The sequence below is a fragment of the Pempheris klunzingeri genome, chromosome 20, assembly GCF_042242105.1.
Source record: "Pempheris klunzingeri isolate RE-2024b chromosome 20, fPemKlu1.hap1, whole genome shotgun sequence".
Classification (NCBI taxonomy): Eukaryota; Metazoa; Chordata; class Actinopteri; order Acropomatiformes; family Pempheridae; genus Pempheris; species Pempheris klunzingeri.
In genome coordinates, this window is record NC_092031.1 from 6,754,927 (window position 1) to 6,781,320 (window position 26,394).

The 26,394-nt window shown below is 40.6% G+C and overlaps 2 protein-coding genes across 2 annotated transcripts in view; both read right to left on the minus strand.

Moving 5' to 3' along the window:
- Nucleotides 1-20,172, minus strand: part of prkcea (protein kinase C, epsilon a) — a 34,492-nt gene extending 14,320 nt beyond the window's left edge. The window contains exons 1-2 of the mRNA XM_070851308.1: nt 19,036-20,172; nt 2,628-2,691 (exon numbers count right to left, since the gene is read on the minus strand). Of these exons, the coding sequence (XP_070707409.1) occupies nt 2,628-2,691; nt 19,036-19,380 (409 nt within the window). The 5' untranslated portion in view covers nt 19,381-20,172. The remainder of the gene's footprint in view (nt 1-2,627; nt 2,692-19,035) is intronic.
- A 4,392-nt stretch (nt 20,173-24,564) lies between these two features.
- On the minus strand, nt 24,565-25,984 carry six3b (SIX homeobox 3b). Its single transcript, XM_070852051.1, has 2 exons — nt 25,290-25,984; nt 24,565-24,703 (listed from the first exon to the last, which is right to left on the minus strand). Exons 1-2 carry the CDS (start codon nt 25,982-25,984, stop codon nt 24,565-24,567), a joined length of 834 nt encoding a protein of 277 aa, XP_070708152.1.
- Between the last annotated feature and the right edge of the window lie 410 nt (nt 25,985-26,394).

Consider the following 26,394-nt stretch of genomic DNA (forward strand, 5'->3'; position numbering starts at 1 on the left):
TTCTCCTTTGCCTTTCTGTACCTTGGAAAAACACCCAAAGGACTCAGTAAAAGATTTTCATGGTTGCGAGTAAAAAAGCAATTACTAAATGCTGGCTCCAATTAAATCCTCCCACCATGAGACTCTTTATAAACATTGTAAACTCTACACACCGCATGGAGAAAATGATCGTTACGTTGCGCCTTCAAAATGAAAGTTCTGTTTCTACATGTCAGAATGTACCTGCATGCAGTGCACTGCGTCTATTCCATTTTCATATTCGCTTTTACTTTTCAGTGATTATTTTGCAACATCCAAGCCCTCACTTGTTCTATGTTCACTTATAACGAAATAAATATAAGTGATCAAAAAAAGAATATAATACAGTAGAATCAGTTTTATATAATTTCCAACATTTAGGGCTTGGTGTGCAGACATTAACCCTGGCATAAACCAACAAATCAAATTGCCAAACTTTTTACAGTAAAACTCGTCTTAACATATGTTTGGAGAGATTATAGCATGTAGATACGTAATCTATAATTCTTTTACATAAATGCGTTTGACAATGCAACGACTCATCTTCCATTATGTGGATAGAGCTAAAGAAGAGGGCGCATGTGGTAATTACTAGGAATTATATAACATTTAAGGAGAATGCAGCAGCAAGGCTTGCTAAATTAAAAAGGTTGTGGGAGAAAAGAGTGGCTTCAGAAATTACATCCATCTATCAGTCCCACCCAGGCAGTCTTCTCGAAGACGACAGAATTAGACTGACAGAAACGCAGTATAAAATTAGATGATACTTCTAAATCCCAGGCAGAGGGGGCCTTTATCCTGTTGAGGAAGAGGAGGTGGTTGGAGGAGGGTGAGATGAACATATTCTTTAGGCTATAGAAACAACATGCCAAACTGAACACTACAGAGCAGCTGAACATCGATGGCCTTGTTTTGACACGTTTTCTTTTCTTTTCTTTCTTTTTTAAACATTTTTTCTGTTTCTTAATTGCACTATATTATATCTATATATCTATTTTGTAGCTGTACTGTGAGATTTTGTTTTTATGTCTGTAAAGAACTTTGAAAAGTGTATGTTTTGTATGTTTGGTATGTATGAAAATTCTGCCCTGAACGTCATAAATGTCAATAACAACTATGTTGTTCATTTCCATACATACAATACTTAAAAGGGAATACATATATTGTACTGAAACATAAGAAGCTGTTACTCTGGTCATTTGAAGTGCTCCATCACCAATGTTATTTTTATTATCTTTTATTTTTTCATTTAAAATATACAGAAAAGGATTAAGACAGATAGAGCGGGGCATTCTGAAACAGAGAGGGAGAGACTGCAGATGGTCAGATTAGGTCAGATTATTGTTATTCGCCTCCTGAGACCAACAGATGCATAACGATGGAGAGGAGACAAGAGGAGAAAAAAGGAGAAGAACGAGTCCTTCCAGCCTCTGAAGCTGCAGAGAACAGATTGCACCAGGGGAAAAAAAATAAATCTGCTAAAAATACCACCTCTTCCTCTAGTTCTCACCCTCCATCTCTCCATCCCTTACTGCTCTCCATCCCTCCTATCAGCACACACACACACACACACGCACACACACACACACACATACACACACACACAGACCACCATTTGTTTTCATCAGCATATATTAACATGACGAGCACTCAAGCCTGCTGAACTAAGAGAGGAAGTTCAGGAGTGGGCGGAGAGTGGGTCCTGAGGTCACAGCGGAGTGTCCAATCATCGATGAGGAGGGCAAGACACGCACGCCTGAGTCTGCATATGTGTGTGTGTGTGTGTGTGTGTGTGTGTGTGTGTGTGTAATCCGTGGCTCAATCTCACCTATTTTAAGAATCTACTCCTTCTTCTCTCTTCGCTCTCCACTGCTCTCTTTGTCCGTCTTTAGACGGAAAAACTATACTGTGTTATACTGCTGGGGATCGCTGCGGCACATATATACAGTATATGCATGCACACTTTCACTGGAAGGCAGAGAGCTGTTTCTATTTATACCCAGGTGTGAAGATACACAGGTGCAGGTGAAAATCACCCTTATCATGCAGCATGTGAGTGTGTGTGTGTGTGTGTAAAGGCTATATCAGAGAGATATTCTGAATGTTTCCACGTTTAATCAACGCAAACAAATAGAGAAGGAAGGAAGGAAATAGAGGACAGGAGAGAGAAGGAGAAAGTTATACGAATAACTTTCTAGGAAAAAAGGAAGACATAAAGCTTCATGTTTGGCCTTTTCTTTTATGTGTATTATCTCTGTATCGCACTCTCTAGCCTTTGGTTTTAATGCAGTAAACTGGCTGTAATGGCTGAGGATCAATGCACAGTAAGCTGTTAAACCTGAAATAACTGATTTTTTTGGCCACTTGAGGGCAGTGGAAACACATTGAGAACAAAACACTGAGATATTATTGTCTTTAAAGCTGATATGGTGAACAAACAGTTGCTCATTTAAACACTGTCATCTTTGCACATGTTGCTGTACTGCCCTCTACGACAGCACATACGACTGTGCTGTGCCATCCTGAAACTGCAGGCATGTGTGTATGCACCTGTGTTTTCATGTGTGATTCTTTTCACGAATCAAACAGTGTGTTGTGGTTTGTTTTACCTTCGGTGGAGGATCCAGACAGATCAATGACCACGTACACCTTCCCCTCGGGCTCCAGGTCAATCTGCACAGACAAAGAAGAGAAACAGAAAGTAAACCAGTGAGAAATAAGACAGCTGAACAGTGACTGCAGCAGGGGGACTTTCCTCCAGCACAAATAAACACACCAGTGCACATGGAAAAAGTCATTATCCTCCCAACCGCTCTCATCATTATCAGCAATTAACATCACCATCTCTATCACTATTTTCATTTCTGTCCTCAACATCATTGCTGTAGTCCCATTTACTCCAGGTATTATCACACCAGCTGTATCTGATATGTTATCTGGACAAAGATTTTCTAATAACGTCGCATTTACACCTGCTGTATTCTCATCATCTTGATTCTGCCCTTGTGATCTGATCTAAGTGTGCAATTTAGGTAGGAGGAGCTGGCAGACTCAACTAATATAACAAGTCCTTCATCTGAGTTGATGCTGCTGTATTGGCTCAACTCGAAGGAAGAGGTTGTCTATAGCTTTTTGTCGGGATTGCCTGAGAAAGTAGACAGAGGCAAAGTTGTTTTTTTCTGAACTAACATGCTTATCCAGTAAGATCCACGTTGCATGTGAATAGCAAGTGTGAATATACGTTAATATAAAATGCATCATTATTGCTACTGCTAGCATCACTATCATCCTCATCTTTAGAGCAAAAAGGATTCATTATTGGGAAAATTAATTGGCAGCTTTACTAGTATTCAATGAATAATTTCAGGCAAAAATGCCAAACATTTCCAAAGTTCAGCTTGTCAATTGTGAGCATTTGCTTCATTCCTTTTTGTCTATTCTGACTAAACTAAATATATTTGGGTCTTGGGCTGATGGTCGTCACTGTGGGCTTCAAGAAATGTGACGAATTTTTCATCAGCACATTCTCATTATCTTCATCATTATCCTCATCATCATCATCATACACAGCAGTGTAAGTACCAGTGCCATCATCACCGCTGCTTTTTCAACCATCATCCTAATTTTTATTAACATCATCGCTTTACCACTATCGTCACATTATCATTATCTTTATCAATTACAATATTCATTCTAATTATTGTCATTATTGATTAATATACCGATTTCTTTTTGATCAAATGATTAATCATTGTCTATGATTATGAAATGTCAGCAAAATAGTGAATAGCCCGTCTTAACGTCTTAACTTCCCAAGGTAACATCTTCAAAAGTCTTATTTTATCTATTCCAAATCCAAAAAATAAATAAATAAAAATATGTACATGTGTCTTTGCTACTTTACTGTTTGTTTTGTCATAGTAAACCATATTAAACTGGAATATAAAGTCTGCATTGCAATGTTTGAAAAAAAAAAAAAAAAAAAGTTGTGTGCATGAATTTTAACTTTAAGGGTACAAGTTGATGAATGATGATATTTTTCATGTGCATGATTTCTCAGAAAAATGTACGCAAAGTATAAGCCGCGGTAGTACCTCTCAGCAGTACTGAGAGAACTGTAATGGTGCTCAGTTAGACAGAGATTAATCGGCAACTATTTTGATAATCCTTTAATCGTTTAAGTCATTTTTCAAGCAAAAAGGCTAAACATTTGACCGTTCCACTTTCTCAAATTGGAGAATTGGCTGCTTTTCCTTGTTTTACAGTAAACTGACTCTCTTTGGATTTTGGACTGTTGGTTGGGTAAAACAAGACATAAAATGATGTTAGCTTGACCTGTTTTCTGATATTTCATGGACCAAACAATTAATCTAGTAAAAATAATCTGCATATTAATCAATAATGAGAACAATAATTAGTTGTAGCCTTACATAGAGCTGGGCCATCTCAAGCACTGGTTATATACTGAAGGACTTGGGTGGTCAACTGGTCGAAAGAATACATGGGAAACAAGGTTAAACATGCCTGTTAAATTATGCAAAAAGAGACACTAAAAAGAAAAACATGAGGTTGAAATTAACCTATCAAGTGCTGTATGCTGTAATCATCAAACAGGTTAGTTGACCAAGTGGCCCTTTTCTCCTGAGTCCCTTCCTGCTCCGCTATAGATAACACTGACCACACAGTGTGTGCAAGAGACAAATATTTTCATACAGAGATTAGGTATAACATTAACTTTCTGCATATTATCATAGTGGATATTATGTTATTATAAACCACAACAGAAATAAAAAGATTTTTGGGCTGCATAATACACAAAAAAAACTAAATATATAAAATATTGTATTGGCACTCAAATCAGCTTCCTTAACAAAATGTTCTTGTGCTGTTAAGAGTTTGCAGCCAACAAAATTTCATGCTGGACAAAGTACTGCTCATGGAGTCTCGTCCAAAACTCTTATTTTTAGAACACCAGTGAGTCCAGTCCTCTCTGTGTCAGCAGACTGTAAACTGGTGAGAACTGATATCTTTTGTTATTCTCACAGGGATGTTTCCAGAAAGTTTTTTGAAGAATAACTAAAGTGAAAGTAACAAGGAATGATGTCACCACGAGATAAACAGCACCTGTCTTATAACCCATTAATCCTCTATGCACATGGCATGAATTACATACAACACAAAGTGAGGACATTTATCAAAACTACAGGTCATTAAATTTTCATATTTCTTATCTATTTTGATGAATTATTTACTAGCAAACAGCTTGAATTACAAGTCACTATGTGTCATGCTTGCGTGAGCAGGTGTCATCAAAATGGAGGCTAATTTATTCTGGGAACTTCATACGCACAAAGAACAAAGGGAATTTTTCCTGCTCAAACATCACTAGATAAAGCAAACATACGATGTGAAAACGTACAGACTTATTCAACAAATAATGACATCAGCCCCCTACATTATACATGCAGTTACAGAGATTAGAGAGAGTGCAACAGAGAGCGCTAGAGAGACAGACGACACAGCAAGAGAGAGTGCAAGAGAGAGTGAGAAAGAGAGGTTTAAATCCTTAGTTAAGCTCTGGGACAGCAGCAGATCCTCTTATGCAACAGTCAGACTCGCACACAGGCAGTGACACACACATACGTGTCCATGCATTACTGAACATGAGACACAAAGATAGACGGCACAGAAACCAACGTGAAATAGTCCAATCAGACACACTGTGTGTATGTCATGTACGTACAGCAGCAAAGGCAAACCGTCAGGTGGAAAGGAATTTAGAGAACTGAGGTCTGCAGCAGGACGCAGGACTCGTATGGAACTTCAGCACTAAAATTAACGTCACTATCAGATAAATAAGAAAAACTAAACTGAAGGTAGAAATCACAGATGTTTACAGAAAAGATTTTTTTGTTGGTGATGGTTGGATATTTTTTGGAATGTAGAAAAAATATCATTGATTGATTGAAACACTGAAAAGTGAATGAAAAATGACTCCCACTATTTTTTTTTTGCCTAATATTGCATTATTAATATATAATTTCATAAAATATTTGCTGTATTTAAAGTATAAAGTATACATATATATATAAATGAAAGTCTTAAGCTGAGTTGAATCTGATCACTCTTATCCATGCATTTTCTCAGTTTTATTCGTTTTTATTATTATTCTATTTTTCAGTGTGAAATATGCTTAACAAGTAAAGTAATATTTTCAGTTATTATTACATTGATTAAAAGAAAAAGAATCTAAAATTATTTTGATAATGCAGTAACTCTCATATCTTTGTAGATGGAATATCTTTTGGTTTTGGACTTTTTGTTAAACAAAATTGAACATTTGAAGATGTCATCTTAAGCTTTGGGAAGTTGTTTTTCAGTTTTTGGACATTTCACAAACTTGAGAGTTAATAGCCGATGAAAATAAGTGTTAGTTGCAGCCTAATGGAATCTCTCTGGAGCTAAATGCAATAAAAAAAGATACAGAGAATGTTGTCAACATGACAAACGTGCAGTATCATCCTTTTGTTGCATGTATACACATAACAACTGCATGGGATTTGTGACCTATAAACGCCATTGGATTCTTGACGTCTACCCTTGAAAATGATGTGCTAATCCCCAAATGTAACCTCTTGCATAACAGCACATCTCGGCAGGGATTTCAGCTGAAAGATGGACTCAGAGTGATTTGGAACAGAGTGGAGCAAATGGACAGCACCATCATTGATTCAGCACTCGGGTCCTGAGTTGGCATGCCAGCCAAAAACGGCACTGTTCTCCCATCACCACTTGTGCTGTGAGAAGGCCCAGTTTTCCTATCAAAGTAAATAAAAATTACTAACACACAGATACTGGCTTTTTAAGATGAATTAAATCATACCAAAAAAAACTTATTTTTTCAATGTTTCTCTTAAATTTAATTCTTGGCAGGATGAAAAATCTTATAATAATTTATTGGTAAAACAATCCACTAAAATCCTTGACAGAACACTATTTTAGACAGGTTAGATAGGTAACCCAGAATAATAATAATAATTTATATTACCACTACTGAAGTGCAATCAAATTTCTAAAATTTAGAAATTAAATTCCTCTACATGGGCCTCTCATAGCCAGCGCAGCATTCGAGTCATAGGCTGATCTGGTGGATAATAGCAGATTAACTTTATCAAGTCATCACATAAATAAACTGAACAACCGGCTGATAAAACACCTGAGAATGTAAACATGTACGTCCATTCAGAAATGTTATAAAAAGAAATCCTGAATTAACCCAAACAAACAGATGATTCAAATATCTGACACTGATGTTGGCTATGCAGATATCTCTATGGTTACCATTCTACTACAGTGTAACCACGTATCCTAGCAACAAGGATGGGAGCTTGTATAATACTGTAAGAGAATCACAAAGAATGAATGTTAAGGGATGAACTATGTGAACAGTAACTGATCAATACATTTCTTTATTTTTTTAGTGTTATTTAAGGTGTTATTTTGATAAGACCTCACTGTGGACAGGTGCAGTATTTTGTGCCTTTGGTGGAAAATAGCTCCATAAGAGAAAATAATAGCACTAGAGGTAGCGGTAGAGAAAATATGTTTGTTTTTTTTGTAATTTGAGTAAAGTGAACCTTTAACCTTCACCTAGAGATTAATGTTGAGATACTGCAGTCTTTGTGCACAGGAAGTTGGATTACATTACTTGGCTGCTGAGAGCACTCTATAAGGTTAATACTTTTACATAAATTAAAGGAATCTTTACCACCAAGAATGTGACTGCATTCAGACAAAATGTAATGAAAAAAAAAACATTTTTAACTGATACATGGGCAGAGTAGCACCTCATGTTGGACAACTACAGGCAAACCTGGTGCTAATAGAAAGTAGGCATAAATATTGTGGTTTGTTTGTGATGTGCAAAGGTGCTAAGATGGGTGGAGTCAAAGAGCCACACACTAAGACATGAGAACTTTCTCACATCAGACACTTAAACTTGTCATAACAGGAAGAGCACAGGTGTAACTCATAACATTAATGATGTTTAGGCGTCTTACTAAGCCATGCAAGTGAGCCAATGGTACAATAACAGGGTTTTGTACTTGGGACACCTGAATGGAAAGTTCCACTTGTGTTTTTATAAAAAACGCCCTCTGAAAAATCACATTAGTAGTGGTTGTATAACTTGCTTTTAGTGGCGCGGGTCAAGCACCTCTGTATTGTACATCCTGGTCTTGCACGCCGAAATGTAAGAACCATCGTGTGTGTTGTTAGTTAAACCTGAGCTTTTCCTGCACTCACAACATTGTCAACTGTGCATATATAGTCTATGTCAACTTCTCACAAACCATGTCATTGTCATAAACCTCACCCTTGTGCAGGTAACTCAGGATAAAACAAATACTAATGCACATGTAGTATTTTGACTGAACATCCCTCTGGCATCTTCATGTAATCAAATCGACTGGGGATTGTACTGGGCCAAACCAAAGGTGCATCAATTTGTATAATCAAACAATAAGTCGAATAACATCTGGTCTGGGTTGGGCAATGCAACAATACATACAGTGAGCGGTTTCTATACAATTTCTTTATTTTAAAGCTGCACTAATCCTAATTTTTATACTAACAGTGGATTAAATGATGATGTGGTATCATTTATATTTGAACATATTTCTTAATCTTGTGTATATAAACTGTATAGCTACTGTTTATTTATCTCCTTTCTTTTTCTATTTATCTATCTTTTTTTTCCCCTGAAGCAGCACTGAAGGCGAAAAGGCAAAGCAAGAATTTCATTGTACAGTGAAACTTGTTTTTATCTGTACACGACGATAAAACGACGTTGTGGCGCCTTTTGCATCGTTGTTCTGTTATGTTGTTTTTATCCCACACATTTTTCCTTTCAGCCACAGCAAGATGTTTTTGATGAAAAAAGCTTTGATAAACCTACTGTGCACTTCATGCCAAAATCAAGCAGACTGAGCTGGTGAACTTTGTGGAATATTTAACAGCTTTTAGAGTTGGTGGAGACCAAAACAGAGCTGAAAGTGAATAAACTTTAGGCTTCATTCATTAGTTTAATAGAAACCCAACTCCAAATGAATGATTACGTTTCTCGATAACTGCTGAGTGAGTAAATAGTCAACCATTTGCTAATGCATTCAGTATACCAACTTCATGTGCGATAATACGGCAGTTTTGTGTTTCACTGTGGTTGTATTGGGCCATTGAACACAACATTGTGAATAAATGAGTAGGACTGCTTTTTGACAATATTGGATTCACAAGATCTGGCTTCGGTTAATTTTTCAGGTAAATAATTCGCATTTTTATTCTATTCATTTTATTTAATGAATAAACAATTTCTTAATGGGATACATACAAAGTCATGAAACATTAGAGTTGCAGCTTCTGATTATTTACTGATTCATTACACTCTCTAGTTTGTTAATTGCTCAGTCTTTTTGTCTGACAAATATTTCAAAACAGATTTTTTTTTTAAATCCTGAGATGTTACACCAGAGAATATTTGCCTGATAAGTGGGTAAACTATGAATTATTAATATCAATTTGTTGTAAACTTATTTACTATCAACAGAGTAATGAATTAATCGATTATTCTTTTCAGCACAAACAAAATGACATATCCCATGATAGAAGATTTTATGTAGTTCACCAACATTTGTTAAATGGATTGTAACGTGACTTGGATTTAACCTGCTGTGTACAGACACACGCGTGTACCGAGGTTTCTCCGCCCAGACAACAAAAGATGGGAGGAGAGAGAGCTAGAGAATCTAGTTCGCCTCATTAATCTTGTTAGTCCAATTAGGACACTGATACAGCCAGGGAGACGGATAACTTCACAAACCCTCTCACGCGCGCACACATACAGGAAGCTGTGTGTGTGAGTTCTGAAGTGTCTGGGGATTTTAAAGTGGACTTCAGAGGGAGGTTAGCTTTAAACACACATACAAGCTTAACTCTCTTGCGTTTGCTCCATCACCACACATGGAAACGGGCTCCAAAAACACACACACACACACACCATATGCAGCAGCACAGAGAAGCACTCAACCAAGCAGACAGGGCACTCAAAGCTTGCATTATATCAATACTGTGGAGCTAACCCCCTCCCACTCTCCGTCCATCTAGCTCGCTATCTCTGTCCAACCAGACAGCTCTCTCTGTCTCTCTCAGGAGCGTTTAGTCTCAGTGACAACCTCCCACATCCATCTGTCAAATAACAAATTTCGGCTCTGAGAGAGCTCGACCGCGTTCACACAATAACATGCGTGTGTTTGCGTGTGTGTGTGTGTGTTTGTCCTTTCTATCACTCACAGCAACTCAAGCCTGCACGCACACACACACACACACACACAAACACACACACACACACACACACACACACACACACACACACACAGGAGGCCCATGCTGAGTGAGACAGCATGAGAGTCATGCATCTTTAATGTAACATCACAGACGGCTAATAATGTAAGAGGAGCTGGGCTGTGTGGTGGTGGTGAAGAGGAGAGGATGGGGGAGATTTGACAAAGACCACACACAACCCTCCCCCCACCCCCTACCATGGGTGAAACGGTCCAGTAAGATCAACTAAACAAAGGCAAAATTACAAAATTATATTTAGTAGAATGGACATTCCCGATCAAATCATCCCGGAGTTCAACATTCATGGCGAGTGTGTGACATCCAGATGGACTGGCAGACGGCCTGATGAGTGGTCGCTGTTGGATCTGTCTGAATGAAAACACACTTCATACCCTCAGACCCAAGCTGCCAAAGGAAGCCCTCTCCCTGAACTGGGCTGAGCTGGGCTGAATGATTTGAGAAAAAGTTTAAACATTCTAGCCATGACGTGATTTTAATTGCATTCACTTTCAATAAAATTGTATCGGTGATCTACATAGTATCCAATATCTCATATTATGGAAAATGCACTTTATAATGTAATTTCAGCATAAATATGTGTCCATCTCTCTTTTTCTCCTGCCCCATCTTTCTGCCAATGAGTGAAAATGCTCCGTTTACATTTGGCTTCCTTTATGATGTCAGAATGGATCTGTTCATCATGTGACTTCCTCCAACCTTTCAGCAGGCCGGCTGTCCCCGCTCACTGAAAACCTCCTGAATCCACCACTGTCTGCCACTGTTTGGCGAGATGGTGAAGGCGAGCGCAAAACATGTAGATTGTACGGTTCTTCTAAAATGGAGCGATAACTTTAAAATGAGCAGAATATGTTTAAACAAGCACAAACTAGAGGAAAGGGGTAAACTTGGCTAGTTTTCCAAACATTTTTTAAAGTTAAATTAGAATTAGTTACATTAGTATAATGTCACTTAATACTGTTAATTAATATCGTGGCTCACGTGATTTGAAAATTAATTCAAACTGAATTCAAGTACAATAACTATTGTTAAACCTCTACACCGACCATGGCTTCCATAAAAAGGACAGAGAACATCTGAATTTGTTCACAATGTATCTTATTTTGTGATTATGCAAAGACCGACTCCTGGGGTGACAGAAAGACAGAGCGGGGACGAACAGTGTGCATTTCACCTGCTGTCCCAGTGCTCTCAAATATCCTCCCATTTCTTCCCTTTCACTGAGAACATGCATTAAACACCCTCCAGCATACACTCACACACCAAAGGTTGACCTGATTTGGCATCAGTGGGCAGAACACCGTGCCTATCTTTGTGCATGTGTGTGTGTGTGTGTGTGTGTGTGTGTGTATTGTCATGGTTTCAACAGCGTATCTTAAATCCAGTCTGTCCTACTTAACCAGCAGGTCACCATGGGGTGGAGCCTGTGATGTCATGTAACTTGCCACAGTGAGAGAGTCGAGTCTGGGGCTCAGGAAAAAGCAAGAATCATGACAATATGTCTGTGACCTCGATGATCAGAGGCACGTCTTGACCGAGAATGGCAACACGGTGCTGCCCCTTACACAATAGTGCAATTATGATGGTAAAGAACTGCGAACCTCAGTACTTTCCATGCCGTTTTTACTTTGCCCACGTGAGCCCAAATCCAGTGGTCATGGTGATTTAATTGAAATGAACTGATTTAACCACAAGATCTAGTTTTAAACATTGGTGTGACCAGGCCTTCACATACCTGTTAGTCACAGTGACATTGGTTATGATATTGCATTGCAAATATTCAATTCATACAATATTATAACATAATTATGAGAAAAACATTAATATCAACTTGAAATGCAATTTAAAGTTGGGAATTTCTGACAGCTACAATATCCAAAACTTGCCAGAAAGAACCACATGTACATGTATGTAAGTGCCAATAAAAGTGATGCAAAGTAATCAATGCTGACACAAAAAACAATATTAGCATTAATATAACAACATGAGCTAAACACATACAAGTTTAATATCTGAAATGATTTGTACAAGGCTAGAAATAGGGTTAATTGTACTGTAGACTTAAATGTTACCATCACAAAGGCTGAAAAAATGTAAAATAAAAAATCATCACAACTGTCTTTAAAAAGGGACGGTGACTGCCTCTGATTGTAGTCCCTCCGTCATTAATCCTGGCTGCTGTAAGTATGACTGTGTGTGTGTGTGTTGATGCCAAGTGTCAAACAGTGGCTGGCTGACATGTGACGTGGCCCGTGTCCGTGTGAGGAAGCGTTACACTGTGTGGTCACCGTGTCCCAGACTGAGTCCTCGAAGCTTCTACCAGCCTCACAGCGCTCAGCCTGATATATTTACATGTACACAGAGCTTATTTCTACACCTCATCTCCTGCTCTCTCTCCTTCACCGCTGTCGTCCTTCTCCTCTTTCCTGTCTATGTAGTTTCATTTCCTTTTTACCTCCCCCACTCTCCCTTTTCTTCATTTCTACCTCCTCTGCTCTCTCTCTCTCTCGGTGTCTGCCATTTCCAAAAAGTTTAATTTTTAACTTTTTGCACCCTTTTATCACCGCTGGAACTGTTTTAAACTGTTTAGTGCCTAATTTTAGAACCAGAAATGAAGTGGATGAAACTAGCCTATTTCAAATTAAAATCACTAATTACATTACAAAAACAAATAATGAGTGGAGTGATTAAACCAACATGCTTTGCATATTATATCACTAAACCTGTTTTGTAGAAGCATTCAGCATAAACTTTGCCGTTGTGTCACAAAATCTAGAAATGTACAATCTTTTTTTTTTAAACCGTGACACAAAATAAAACAACAAAGCAAAGCCTAAACATATACTAAGCCTATTTCCAGATATTCCACATTTCCAGAGTAATGTGAGCGAGCAAACTGCCTCATCTTTAGCCCAAATCGCTTCTCCAAAACACTCAAACTGATGCAGGAAAGCAAACGATTTTGTAAACATGCCGCCACAGGTCACAAATACCAGTGGTCTTCTGATTTACTGGGTAGCTAATGTGCACATTAGATTTATTGTGGAGACAGTAAGCATAGACAGCATGCTAACAAAATTGTGATTTTGCCGTTAGCTAACACATAATCAGATGTATCATTAGTAAATACACTTTCATTGTGCAAAATTAGCCACATTTAATATTATTTTGTAGAGAGGACGAGCTCACGCATATGATAATTTGTTAAATGATGATGCCTCATAAGTGAGCACAGTGAACATAAAATAAAAATATAGATTAGGTACATCATAGTTAGTCAGATACAGTCAGTATCACAATAAACAACAACAGATTATGTGGGAAGAGAGAGGCTCGTTTTCTGCTCATGTGCTGTGTTCCCTCTGGTAAATACTGATTTTATCATTGCAGATGGTGGAGAGAGCAATGTTTTGTCAAAAACAGTTTGATCCTCAGTATAGAGATGATTTGGTTACATAAGTTTTGAAAGTCAAGAGAAAACCATTAAAAATATTAAAATAAGTTTTAAAAGCAGCAGCCACACAGAAAACCTAAAGACAGATCTGTCCCAGTGACATCATCTCATGTTTTAATAAGTTTCCTCTTACTTGAGTAATTACCAAAATCATATATCTAGATCCTTTTGGCGAAGACAATTTCACTGTGTATTTTCCATGCTGGTACATGCCTGGCATGCTTAAAGAAAGACAATATTTCTCATAGGTTTGATCACAGCCATATTCCACAATTTACTCACTGGACAGTTGGGATTCAATGTACGACTTTACAATAATAAATACTAATATTCAAATTATATTGCCTCGTTCTTTGCATTGCTCAGCCAACAACATACCATAGTTCTACCACAGGAATGCACGGACACAGTTCTGTTTACAGTGGTATGTGGCTAACCTCTATATAAAGGCCATGCAAAGCAATTTTATTTATATATCAGAGTTCACAACAAGTCAATGTGCTCTACGTTGAAATGCAGACAGCAGGTAACATGCACATGAACTACAGTATGTGGCAGCTGGGTTTGGATTAACATGATAGCTTAAAAGGCAAATATTGCTCCGACCTCTGCAGACAAATAAAAGGTATGTTGTGTCAGAAGCTCAAAGCTGCAATGGATGTTTATAGTGGACAGCAATGATATTATGACAAAAACTTTGACCCTAAGACTTTTAACTGGGCTTTTTACCTGAAAATAAGTGGTGTAAATAACTGGGAAAAAAATGCCTTTAAACCTGTCTGAGGCTCGAGTACAGCGAGCTGTACGTTGTATCTAGCTGAGAACATACATACACAATCTCTATGATTAAGCTGGTGAGTAAAAGTCCATTTTTTCACTCAAAGAATGGACGCACAACACAAAGAAACCTTTTAAGTTTCTCTACCTTTGAAGGCCTTGGATTTAAATTATTTGGACTTCTCAAAGAACCACCACGGCTCTGCTCTACTTTGTTTTTCTATCTTCTTACCCCGCTCCCTCCCTCCATCTCCCCCAACTCTCTCTCTCTGGTGTTTCTGTGGGTGATAGGCTGTCACCAAGGGGACGGGCTGTCATTGTCACCATGGGGATGGGCTCCACAGAGCATCTCAATTACTGAGTGGGACAATTAATAAGCATCAAAGCCTGGTTAATATTTCACCGGCGGCACAGAGCAGCAGCCTCGCCCACAGCGCTCGGATCCACAGGCGATGTATCATGGAGAGGTGGTGGAAGACAAAAGGGAACAGGAAGCAGACAGGATGGGAATGACAGGACTGAGACGAGACAGAGAGAAAGACAGAGAAGAAGGGAGAGAGGGATGATGAGATGAGATGAGTGAGGCAGCAGAAGGGCGGAGGAAGTGAGAAAGACAGAGCTGAGGTACACAAGCCTCAGTGTTCATCTGAACGACAGGACGTGTACCATTAAGTACAAGTTTAGGGCATCATACTGAGGATTGTTATTTTGATAACAATTATTTCTAATCCCAATCTTATTATCACCAAAATTATGACAATCCGTCTTGAGGGGTGGGCATGAATGTCTACAAAATATTTCATGGCAACTCATCAAATAACTATTGTGAAAAATGTGACGCTTAGGAAAAGTCAGAAGATCACCAAAGTCGTTACAATTCAGCCTTCAGGGACCATGAATATCTGTAACAATTTTCATGGCAATCCAACCAACCACCAACCAGCAGACGGTGCCCCTGGCACCGACATGAAACAAGCAAAAAGTTCATTATCAGCGCCGAAACAGGTAGGTAGCAGCAATTTGTCTATCGACAGAGAATTCAAACAGTTTGATGGTCACTAAAGCTTTTGGGCTTCTCTCAGCTTCTCACATGTGAGGATTTGCTGCTTTTCTCTGTTTTATGACACTAGTGCAGCGCCCGTTCGGGATGTGGCTGTTTGGAGCGAGTGCCCGTTTTCAGAACAGGCCGATTGCTTGGCTCTCGGTATTGCTGTTTGCAGCGCTGTCGAGATCCGCTCATCCAATCAAGTTCACACTCGACACTGTCCTCCCATGGGCTCTCAGCACTACATCCGCCAAGTGTGAAGTCAATCGGTTGATCGGTTGTCGAGAAAATCGAAGGACAGACAGACATTCAGACAGACTGAAACATTAGAAAACAATAATTGACAGATTAATAGATCAAGAAAATGAAAGTAATTATTAGTTAAATAGCCCAATTTACTATACAATTAGACTTTCAGCCTTTGCAGCCCATCCCATTGGAAACAGCACATTTTAAAGGTTACAGTTGGATAATCTGCAATGTACCTGGATAATTCATACGGCAGATTGTTTAAGGACAATGGTCACTTTTTATCCTCAGATCATGCATTTTATTTTGAAATACGCACGCAAACGAGTAAAAAGTGTATGAAAAGAACTTGATTGATCCGTCTCAGAAAGCCTATTTACTATATTATACTTCCCATCATTCACATCCCTCCCTCCCCACTGGAGACTGAAGAATGAATGAGAGTAGGAGCATCAGGAGGAAGCAGATGAAAGAGGAGTGCAAGGTGCACAAGCGAGGCAGGAAGAGGGAGGTGATGGGTAAAGGACGGGAAGACGGAGAGGGGGTGAACGTGAGGATGATGAGAGGGGGTTTACTGTTGCAGGGGGGAGGATGAGGGAGACACAGGAGGCAGAGGTGGTGAGTGATGGAGTAACGAAGGCAGGAGGACGTAGGGGAAGTGGGAGGCAGTGTGTCGCTGTGAGGCAGATGCATCGACGAGCCGGCTGGCTGATCAATGGGATGTGGTCAATCAGCAGAGTGATCCATATGCTCTGACCTTACTCTGGATGGCTGAGGGACGAGGTGTGTGTGTGTGTGTGTGTGTGTGTGTGTGTGTGTGTGTGTGTGTCTATTTATATGCCAATGTATAAATTACATAACTATGCATGAATTGAACCCTCTTATTAAGATTAACTATTAACTATGACTCATGTATACTCTCATGTATAAGCTTTTAATAGCATTTTAACCATATTGCTGTACAAATAAAACCTTCCTAAGACTTCAGATTTAAGAATGGTAATTCACCACAATGAACATTTTGTTGCCTCTCCTTTTTATATTACGTCATGGTCATATGTTAATCCAGCTGAGAGCAGGGGCTGTATTAAAAACACTGGCATTAAAGCGTCTTTAAAACAGTATTACCACGCTACCAAAATGCCATTTTAACTAAAAAATATTAGAAATAATACCGTAATAAGTGCATCTAAACAAGTTTCAAGTCTCTGATAGTTAACTTTCATTACGTACACACATAAATCGAAACTGATGACTGCTTGAAAAGTAGAAAACTATTGTGATAACATGAAATATGCTTTGGAAAATGGTCGGTGGGGATGTAACGTATGTAATTTGTACATAAAGAGCTAAAAGAAAAAGGGCACATGTAGTTATTTCCTCATGCTGAGATCACCTTTCGTGGAATGTAAAGCAAGACGAGATAAAGCATCATGCAGAAGAGGAACAAGATCACATGTTTAAACTGGAGACAAAACTCGCAGACCCAAAACAAACAGCTCTTTATCCCCTTTACATACAGATCTACATGTGGCGGGCCGACATCACAGTGCCAACACAAATGAGATTACATGACGAGGCACCGTGACAAATGAAAGGAACTTCGGCCTCTCCCGCTGCCGAGAAGCAGTATGTGTATCTCAACACGCAGTGAGAAGAAACTGCTTGAAGAAGCTAAACCAGGCTGCGGTGAAGTCTCACATTTATAAAAGAAACTCTACGGGGAGAAAGACGATGGCACCTCCTCTTTCTTCCAGTCCAAAGAGGCAGGAGGAATGTGAGGAATTGAGGAAGGACGACTACAGGCCGGACCTGAGATGCCCAAATCAGATCTGATGCAAGTTCAAACAGCTCCTGTGTCGCTAATAGAGGAGGGAAAGCTGCAGAATAAAAATACGGCAAAAATCACAAAGCTCTGCCACAGCTCCAAATAAATAAAAGAGGGCTAAATGACTTTGTCGGAGACTCAAATACCAAACTAGACCTGACTGACAACCAGCCAACGTCTCAGCTCAGAGACACACATGCAGTTTGACAACAGACGGGTGCAATTGAATTCACAGTTAACTAACACGCTGCTGCACTGCCAAAGATAGTGAAAGAAGATGGTGGTGACGATGATGATGATGATGGCAGCGGGGACTTCTTGTAAATGCAGCTTACACTTATGTTACTCCTAGATTCATCAGTGAGGAGACGTCCGACTCGTAGAAGATGCACAAGTGCAAAGGTTTGACGTTTGAGGAGAATATTTTGGATTAAAGGTGAGGTGAGCATGTTTGTGACTGGGCAGCTGACACACCTGAGAAATGCACTAAAGGCTGTAAACAACAGTCACAAAGGTGGCCAAAGGTAGGGATACACCGGATTGTTTTCAGCCCCGATGTTGACCTTATTAGGTGGAGATTGGTTATCGGCCAGAAGAGGCATTAAATACAGTTTCTCCATTCAATGTCAATGCAAGAGTCACTGTTTCTGCTATAAACTGCACTCATTCAGAAAAATGGTGTCTCATACAAGCTGTTACACAGATTTTACAGAATTAGAAGGACGGAGAGTGATGGTATCAGATCTGTTCTCAGTATCAGCGGGAGCCCTGTTGAGTGACCAGAATCTGTACTGGAGGAGAAAAAGTCGGACGAGCGAAGGAACTCGCTGGCCATGCATGTAGCCATGCTGGGCAGCTCTCTAGAAAGGAATGTGTGTGAATGTAAAAGAACTTGGTTTTGGTTGAACACTCAAGAAAATGAATGCATATTGTGGCTAGGGGACACTGGACAAAAACACACTATGGGCCCATTCTACTGCACTCTGTGTATTCGCTGCCTTCAAGTACCCACAAGCACAGCATGTGCCGCATCAAACAAGCTATGCAAACAATGTTTCTGAACCTGGGGGCTCTGTTTGTGTCAGGGCCGGGAGTCTGTTTATCAAATTTAATCTCACCTGCACCAGCACATGTTGTAAGGAGATGCAAATTTATGTACATAAAAGAAACCTGTGGCTTTAGAGACCTTAGGTTTCCTGCCCCAATGCAGGACAGTCACACAGACACAGTCACACCTGAGACACATACCCAGTCTTCGTAGTGCCTGGTTCCGTTCTGCAGCAGGTCCTCCAGCTGGATGGTGCAGTTGGCCACAAAGTCGTCATATCCGATGGGCGCATCGTGGAAAACCGACAGCTCCAGACTCCTTCCCTCGCGGACCTCGGTGCAGAACTCCTGGTGCCAGGCAGGGCTGTTGGTCTTGGTCCTGGTGGCGGTCTGGCCGAGCCGGGTCTGGTCCAGATTCAGGGCGAGGTAAGGGTCCAGCAGGAAGGAGCCGCTCTTCCCCACAGCGTGACGGAGGGCCCATGGGGTGGGCTTCAGGTCCACTGCCTCACACACTCGCACCTTCAACAGGCCACTGAACACAGGCATGACTGCAGGCTCCTGGGATATGTGTGTGTGTGTGTGTATACAAGGATGTGTGTGAGTGTGTGTGTGTGTGTGTGTGTGTGTGTGTGTGTTTAGGCTAGTCTGCCTGTTCCTGCTCCTGTACACAGAGTGTTTCCTTCCAATGAGCGGGGTCACTGCACAGTCCTGCTACATCCCATAATGCCGCTGGCTCCTTGGGCTCTCAGTCTCGTACAGCCATATCACAGCACTGTGTTATCCACGCACACACACACATGCACACACACTCACACACGCACAAACACAAACACACACACACAAACACACGCTACCAGTACAGCTGATGGATCCCAAATGGGCTGAAAAACGCAGCAACAACGCAGACTCACACCCTTCAGAGGTCGCTGGCTGGACTCTCTCCCACCCGAGCAGCTGCCGTGTTTGTTTATGGTCGGTCCCGTGCGCCACACAGGATTCCCGTTTCGGCGGAAACAGGCCGAGATATAAAACGGCAGTGAGGGGGAGAGCGGGTTATCAGGCTCCGGTTGGGTTCACGTTGAGCCCCGGAGCTTCCCCGCAGTCCTCGTGTGTCTCTCCCGGGTCAGGGTGGGAGAGAGCGCGAGCAGCCGCGCCTAGCCATCCGGGATTGGTGCTCCGTTTCCAGCCCCTCGCTCGCTCCTCTCCGGGATAATCTCCTTGCTTCGACCTCACGGTACCGCGAGGTTTGCGCGTACTCTCGGAAAGCAGCGCCTTCTTCGCCCCCTCCCCAATGCAGCGTTTTTTTTTTTTTTTACGGGCTCACGAGCACCCCAAACACATCACTGTGCTGCGCTCCCGTTTGGTTTTTCTCCTTCTGCTTGCGCGCGCCCCCTGTTTCCCGTCCACCCCCCCTCCTCTCTCTCTCTCTCTCTCTCTCTCTCTCTCTCGTGAATCAGTGAGTGAGCGCGAGCTGCAGGAAATGCGCAAAACGCGTCACCCGCGCTGCCGGGCTCTCGCGCCGGATGAGAGGAGAGAGAGAGAGAGGGTGAGAGAGAGAGAGGGTGAGAGAGGGAGAGAGAGAGATTGCATGCGTGTGTGTGTGTGTGTGTGTGTGTGCAAATGGAAGAGGTGTTTTTGGATCGCAAGCGAAGAAGAGGGGGATGGAATTCACCCGCAGGCATGGAGTGTGTGTGTGTGTGTGTGTGTGTGTGTGTGTGTGTGTGTGTCATGGCCAGACAGCAAATAGAGCCAGTCAATCAGTCAGTACTTATGCATGGACACAGTCAGCCTACACACACACACACACACACACACACACACACACACAGTCTGCAGAGACTATTACAGATGTTATAAGGACACTGATGGAGGTTCCTTAAACTGAGAGGCTCTCTGGGTCACTGCAGGCCACCAGTCATCTCCAGAGCACCACTGAGGTGTGCTGGTGTCCCGGTCAGCAGTGAGTGCTGCTGTAACACAAAGTTTAAGGCAAAGACAACAGATCCAAAACTGCTCACTGACACCAACACCTGTCTGTGTCACCTGTCAGCATTAATCTCTGTATTACCTTGTGCACTTTTGCAGAAATCTAAATATGTGTGTATGTATTCAGTGTCAAGTTAATGTCTATACTAATACTCTGTATGCAAGTGTGTTACAGCAACTTACCTTATAAATACATGGCATCAATATACGGTGTTTATACTTTATATATATATATACACACACACACATATATATATTTATAATATTTTAGTATATTCCCTATACACTTGGACATTTGAGTGTTATGTGTATGCTGCAGTAATGCTGATTATATTACTAACTAGTCTTCTACTCATATTTATTTCATTGTATTACCCTAACATATGTGTATGTGTAGGTACATTCATTTTGTTGTTATATTATTTATCCATGTATTCATCCTGGTTGGGTTTGTAATCTATACTTTCTAAATCTGTTATATCTTTAGGTGGCTCTATGCCCCTCACAGATGTGTGGATGTGTGTTTTGTACCTGTACCTGTGCGTCAGGCCTGGCCGGCTGCGCCACCTGCTGGCTCGTGGGACTTGTCGCCGTGATGAAGGCGCTTCCGGGACGTGACGTCAGGGAACGCTGTGTTCAAGTGCTCCTCGGAGTTTTGTGTTTCAACTGTGATCTTGTGGATTTCTTCAGTGGCGAAAGGAGGATTCAGAGCTTTTACTTAAGTGAAAGTTGCAATAAAGTGCAGTTACTACAAATCTCTACAAGTAAGTCCTGCATTCAAAGACACATTCACAGACAACTTTAATGACAATGTGTCTATAATTAGTGTTTAATGCATTATATATCATAAACTGAGCATACAGCAAACAGCATTTGGCTGTAATATAAAGGTAACGGATTAAAAAGTATAATATTTGCATCTGAGATGTTGTGGAGTTGAAGTATAAGTAGCATAAAATGGAAGTACAGAATTAAAGTACAAGTACCTCAGAATTACGCTGAAGTGCAGTACCTGAGTAAACGTACTTAGTTTCTTTCAGTACTGGATTCCTGTGACAGAGGAACTCATCTGTTCTGTAAAGAAAATATTGGTTTGCATAATTTATTGTTCAAAACATACTTGAGATATCAGTAAAAGTAAGTAAAAGTACTCATTATGCAAACTGACCCATTCCACAGTAATATAGGCCCATTAATCATTGTACATATATATATATATCTATAATATTAATTTATCACTATTGTATTCATAAGCAGAATTTTAATAACGTTGTTGGTTAAAGTGGAGGTCATTTTAACTACTTTTAAAAGTGTTGAAAATGCATAATTTTTCTTAAACTGATCATTTATTTTGCACTGAAAATGTTATTGCCCTGGGGAATGTAGTGAAGTTGAAATTAAAACCCTCCAGTAAAGTACAGCATCTATTCACCCTGATTAATTATCAAGGCTTTTACTTTGTGACTGTTTCTTTTCTGTATTAGACTGGCATAAAAGTAATTTAAAGGAAAATGCCACTGTAATTTGTTGGTAATTCCAATAACAAGGGTGAGCTGTCTTTGATTTGACCACTGTGTGGCGTCACTCTGCCTTCACACAGTTGGGCACTCAGTGGAATTCAGCAGCTGCATGAAATTTTACTGTTTTTAAAAAAAAAAAATACCCTTTAGGATTTTCTTTTTCCAGCAGTGGTGGTAGTATATTGGAGGTTTACGGACATAAAGTTTCTAATCATGATTTTTGCATAAATACATAAAAAGTCTAAAATATGTAGCAGGCTACTGTGCAAACTTTTAGGAAAATTTGGTTTAAGGCTGTTGAACAGGGGAAACACAAAAGCAGCCAAACTTAATAGACAGCAGTGGAAGACGTACTCAGAACTTTTACTTAAGCAAAAGAAGAAATACCCCAATGTAGAAGTGCTCTGTTACAAGCAAAGTCATGGATCAAAATTTTACTAATGTAAAAATCTAAGTATTAGCATTAAATAGAATCAAAATAACAAGAGTAAAAGTACTTATTATGCAGAATGTATATGATGTATATGTATATTATATTATTGGATTGTAATGGATAATTATCACGAGTATCAATCATTAGTTATTAATAGTATTGTAAATAAATAGTACGAGTAAAAAGTACAATGTCTCTGAATTACAGTGGAGTAGAAGTACAGTGGATAATAAAATGAAATACTCAAATGAATTACAAGTACTTCTAAATCTGAATTTAAGTGCCAGTAGGAGAGTTGTGTAAGATCCTCTGCACTAATTTAACTTACTTCTCAGTCATTTGCCGACACCAGGAAAAATTCACCACAGAACTCCCTGGAAAAATAATAGAATAACATATTTATAGTGACTTGTTCACACCAAACATTTGTCCCTTTTTTACTGAGTAAATCTTTGACTAATATGGTTAGATAATGTCAGATGTCAGATTAAGAAACATAATTTACCAAACTGTACGGCTATGATAAACCCTTTTAGGTAACAAATACACCATTTATAAACTGATTTAAACTTGCTTGCAAATCGTTTGTACTTTAGTATTAACAGTAAATAAATTCTTTGTGTGTATTTGCTCTTGTGTGTAATCAAACAGAAATCATTAAATATCATTACAACTATATTATACTGTGTCATTTACACACCAGTTTCTTGTGTTTTAAGTTACAATTGTTGACAGTTACTTTAATTAAACATTAAATATGTCCTTGTATTTACTATACTATAACCATGCTTATTGTGTGTTATAGAAAATAAATGAATTAATGGAAGTGAATGGCACTTAATGCATGGTGATGTAGGAAATTATAATGATTACAGTGTGGTGTCATTGGACATTTTGGCTACTATGATGAAGTCAGTATAAGCTTACACTCTCACACACACACACACACACACACACACACACACACAGTCCTTACAGCGAAGAGGAGTAAGAACAATAACAGTCATATATTAAATAATTTTATTTATATAAAATACCAAAACATTTATTCAGCATCAAATTGAACATAAAGCACGACATAGCATCACACACACAGACTGCACAGTGAACTCTGTGAACTTTAAATAAAGTAGAAACAAAGGTAAAGGAACAAAAAAAGTTCATACAAACAGCCAGACAGGGAGGTAGGCTTCAGTGCGTATTGATTGTCTACAGCAGTGGACACCCAGGGGTCCTTCAAGGGCTTCAAAGAATCCACTAGTTTCATTTAAAAGAAAAATAATGACACATAATTAGAGAAAATAAGAGTGATTATCTCATTGACGGGTCTGAGACCTGTCAGCGTGTAATCTGTAAAGGTCCTCCCATGTGGGGGTCCCTGATGGGTTAAAGTCCAGCAGGGGTCCACAGCTTAATGTCTGTTTAATGAGGTTGATGGTGTATGCTGGGTCATCAGATGTGGACTGTCACCCACCACTGACAGAGGTAAAACGCAAAGCTGTGGGTATCTGCAGCAGGTGATCAATGAACCAGCAGCAAGGTCAAAAACAAATTTTACTTTCAGGAAACAAAAGAAAAACACAAAATCTTCATGTAACCTGTGTTAGCATCTGTTTGATGGGCTGGGGTAATACTTAGGATGAGGCTGTTTTATACCCTGGACATTTCTTGCAACTCAAACCCTGACCAGCCTTTTGTCTGCATCCATCATGCTCCTCTCTCTGGTAATCCACGACGGGCCATCACAGGCCCTTAAAGGTCCATTTCATAGATAAAAAAAAAAAAGACGTCTCAGACGTCCAAGTCAGAGTCACTGTCCGTTACTGAAAGAAGAGTTTCTCCATCTGCGCGCTCCCCGCTTTCGTCAGGACTGCACTCTCCTCCGCTAAGTGAGCGCCCACCGCCTGGGCACATCCGGTGGTGCTGCAACCTGGAAATGAATAGGAAAAGAAGAGACGTTAAAAATGGGTAAATCTGCCTAAATGTAATCCCAAGTGTGGAAATAAGATACAAAATAAGTTTAAACTAAAGACAATTGTTACATTGCTACATTGTTTTGTACTAAACCTAAAGGGAATGCTTAAGCTCGATCGAAATCAAACGACAAAATAATCCTGTGCATGCATGAAAAGCAATTTGCACCCGTTCTGCCCTCACCAACAGGATGGGTGACCCACACACTGACCCCGGAGTAAATTATAGTGAGAGGGACAGAGAGGGAGGGAAGAACAAGCGGCCGGGTCAGACTGATGGAAGGAAAACAAAAACCTACAAGCTGAATGGCCGTGCGCTTTTACGCATGAATGGCCCTTTTACGCACAACTTTGGCTGCCTGTGGAGAAGAAACTGCCTCAACTGCTGAGTGGAAAAAGTGAGTGATCAATACGGAGACTCATTAAATGTCTAACATACACAGTTCCCTCGATTTTAACAGTATTTTTAATTCTACCTTAGAAAAATAAAGCCCTAATGCGATAAATTGCCAACCAGCTAACAACTTATTTGAAGTCACTGACCTGTTTTTGGCTGCTGCCGCCCGGTCTCTCTGTCTCCGGTTTTTGAACCAGTTCCCAACCTGAGTCGGTGTGAGTCCGGTTGCGTGAGCCAGCTCCCGTTTCTTCCCGGGGTTCGGATACGGGTCCTGCAGGTACCACTCTCTCAGCAGCCCCCGTGTGCGCTCTTTGAAGCAGTGAGTCTTCTGCTCTCCGTCCCAGATGGTCCTCGGTAACGGGAACTTCTTCCTCACGCGGTACTTGTCGACCGGTCCGAGTGGTCGACCCCGGAGCTTCTCTGCCTCCCGGTAGTGAGCTTCGAGCCACATTGCCTGCAGTTTACCATGAGAGGCGCGCGTAAAACGGTGCGTCTCCAGGATGTGATAAAGCTCACGGAAACTCCCCGTGTGATAGGCGACCACGGCGCGAGCGCGCTGCACGGACTCGTGCTCAGAGATGGAGTCCCGGCCGTCTGCTGTCACGGGGAGTGACCAGAGGAAGCGGGCCAGCCGCTCGATGTCTCCCGTCTCCTCCAGAGTCTCGCAGACGCTGGCGATCTGCGCTGCGGAGAAACACAGTCCCGGGAGAGCCAGGGGAGGGCAGGAGGAGGGAGGTTCCTCCGGGGACCGAGAGCGGGCCAGAAGAGGGGGTCCATCCGCGAAGTGGGGCAGGAGGATACGGGAAGCTGAGAAAAAGTCGAGCGGCGATCTGAACATCATCTGGATGATGTTTAAGTGAAGCCAAAGAGGAGACGAGGAAACTGTCTGACAGAAATCTGCTGAAGTCTGACTCTTTAGCTCACCTGGGAGTCAGGGAGGGACCCTGAATCTGACTCCTGATTGGACACCCTGGGGCTGATGCAGGGTTGTCATGGCAGCACTGTCAATCAAACGGAGGACTTACCCCCCTCCTCCCCGTTTAAGCACAAGCTGGACACATAAAGACTTCTCTGAACTGCTTTTCTATTGTGAAACATATAATAAAAAAACTTAACTCAAGGTCCACTTACTAGCTTTTTTCTGGAGCTCCAAAACAGATTAACATGAGAGGAAGATTTAAAAATATCATGCAGTCATTTCAAATCAGTATAAGCTGACCAAAGACTGCATCAGAGATGTAACGGTTACAT

What these genes read in the sequence shown, in the direction of transcription:
- six3b (XM_070852051.1), bottom strand. Translation starts at nt 25,984, where the DNA reads ATGATGTTCAGATCGCCGCTCGACTTTTTCTCAGCTTCCCGTATCCTC. An exon ending in GCGGCAGCAGCCAAAAACAG is followed by an intron (nt 24,704 to 25,289) that starts GTCAGTGACTTC and finishes ATTCATTTCCAG; the next exon opens with GTTGCAGCACCACCGGATGT.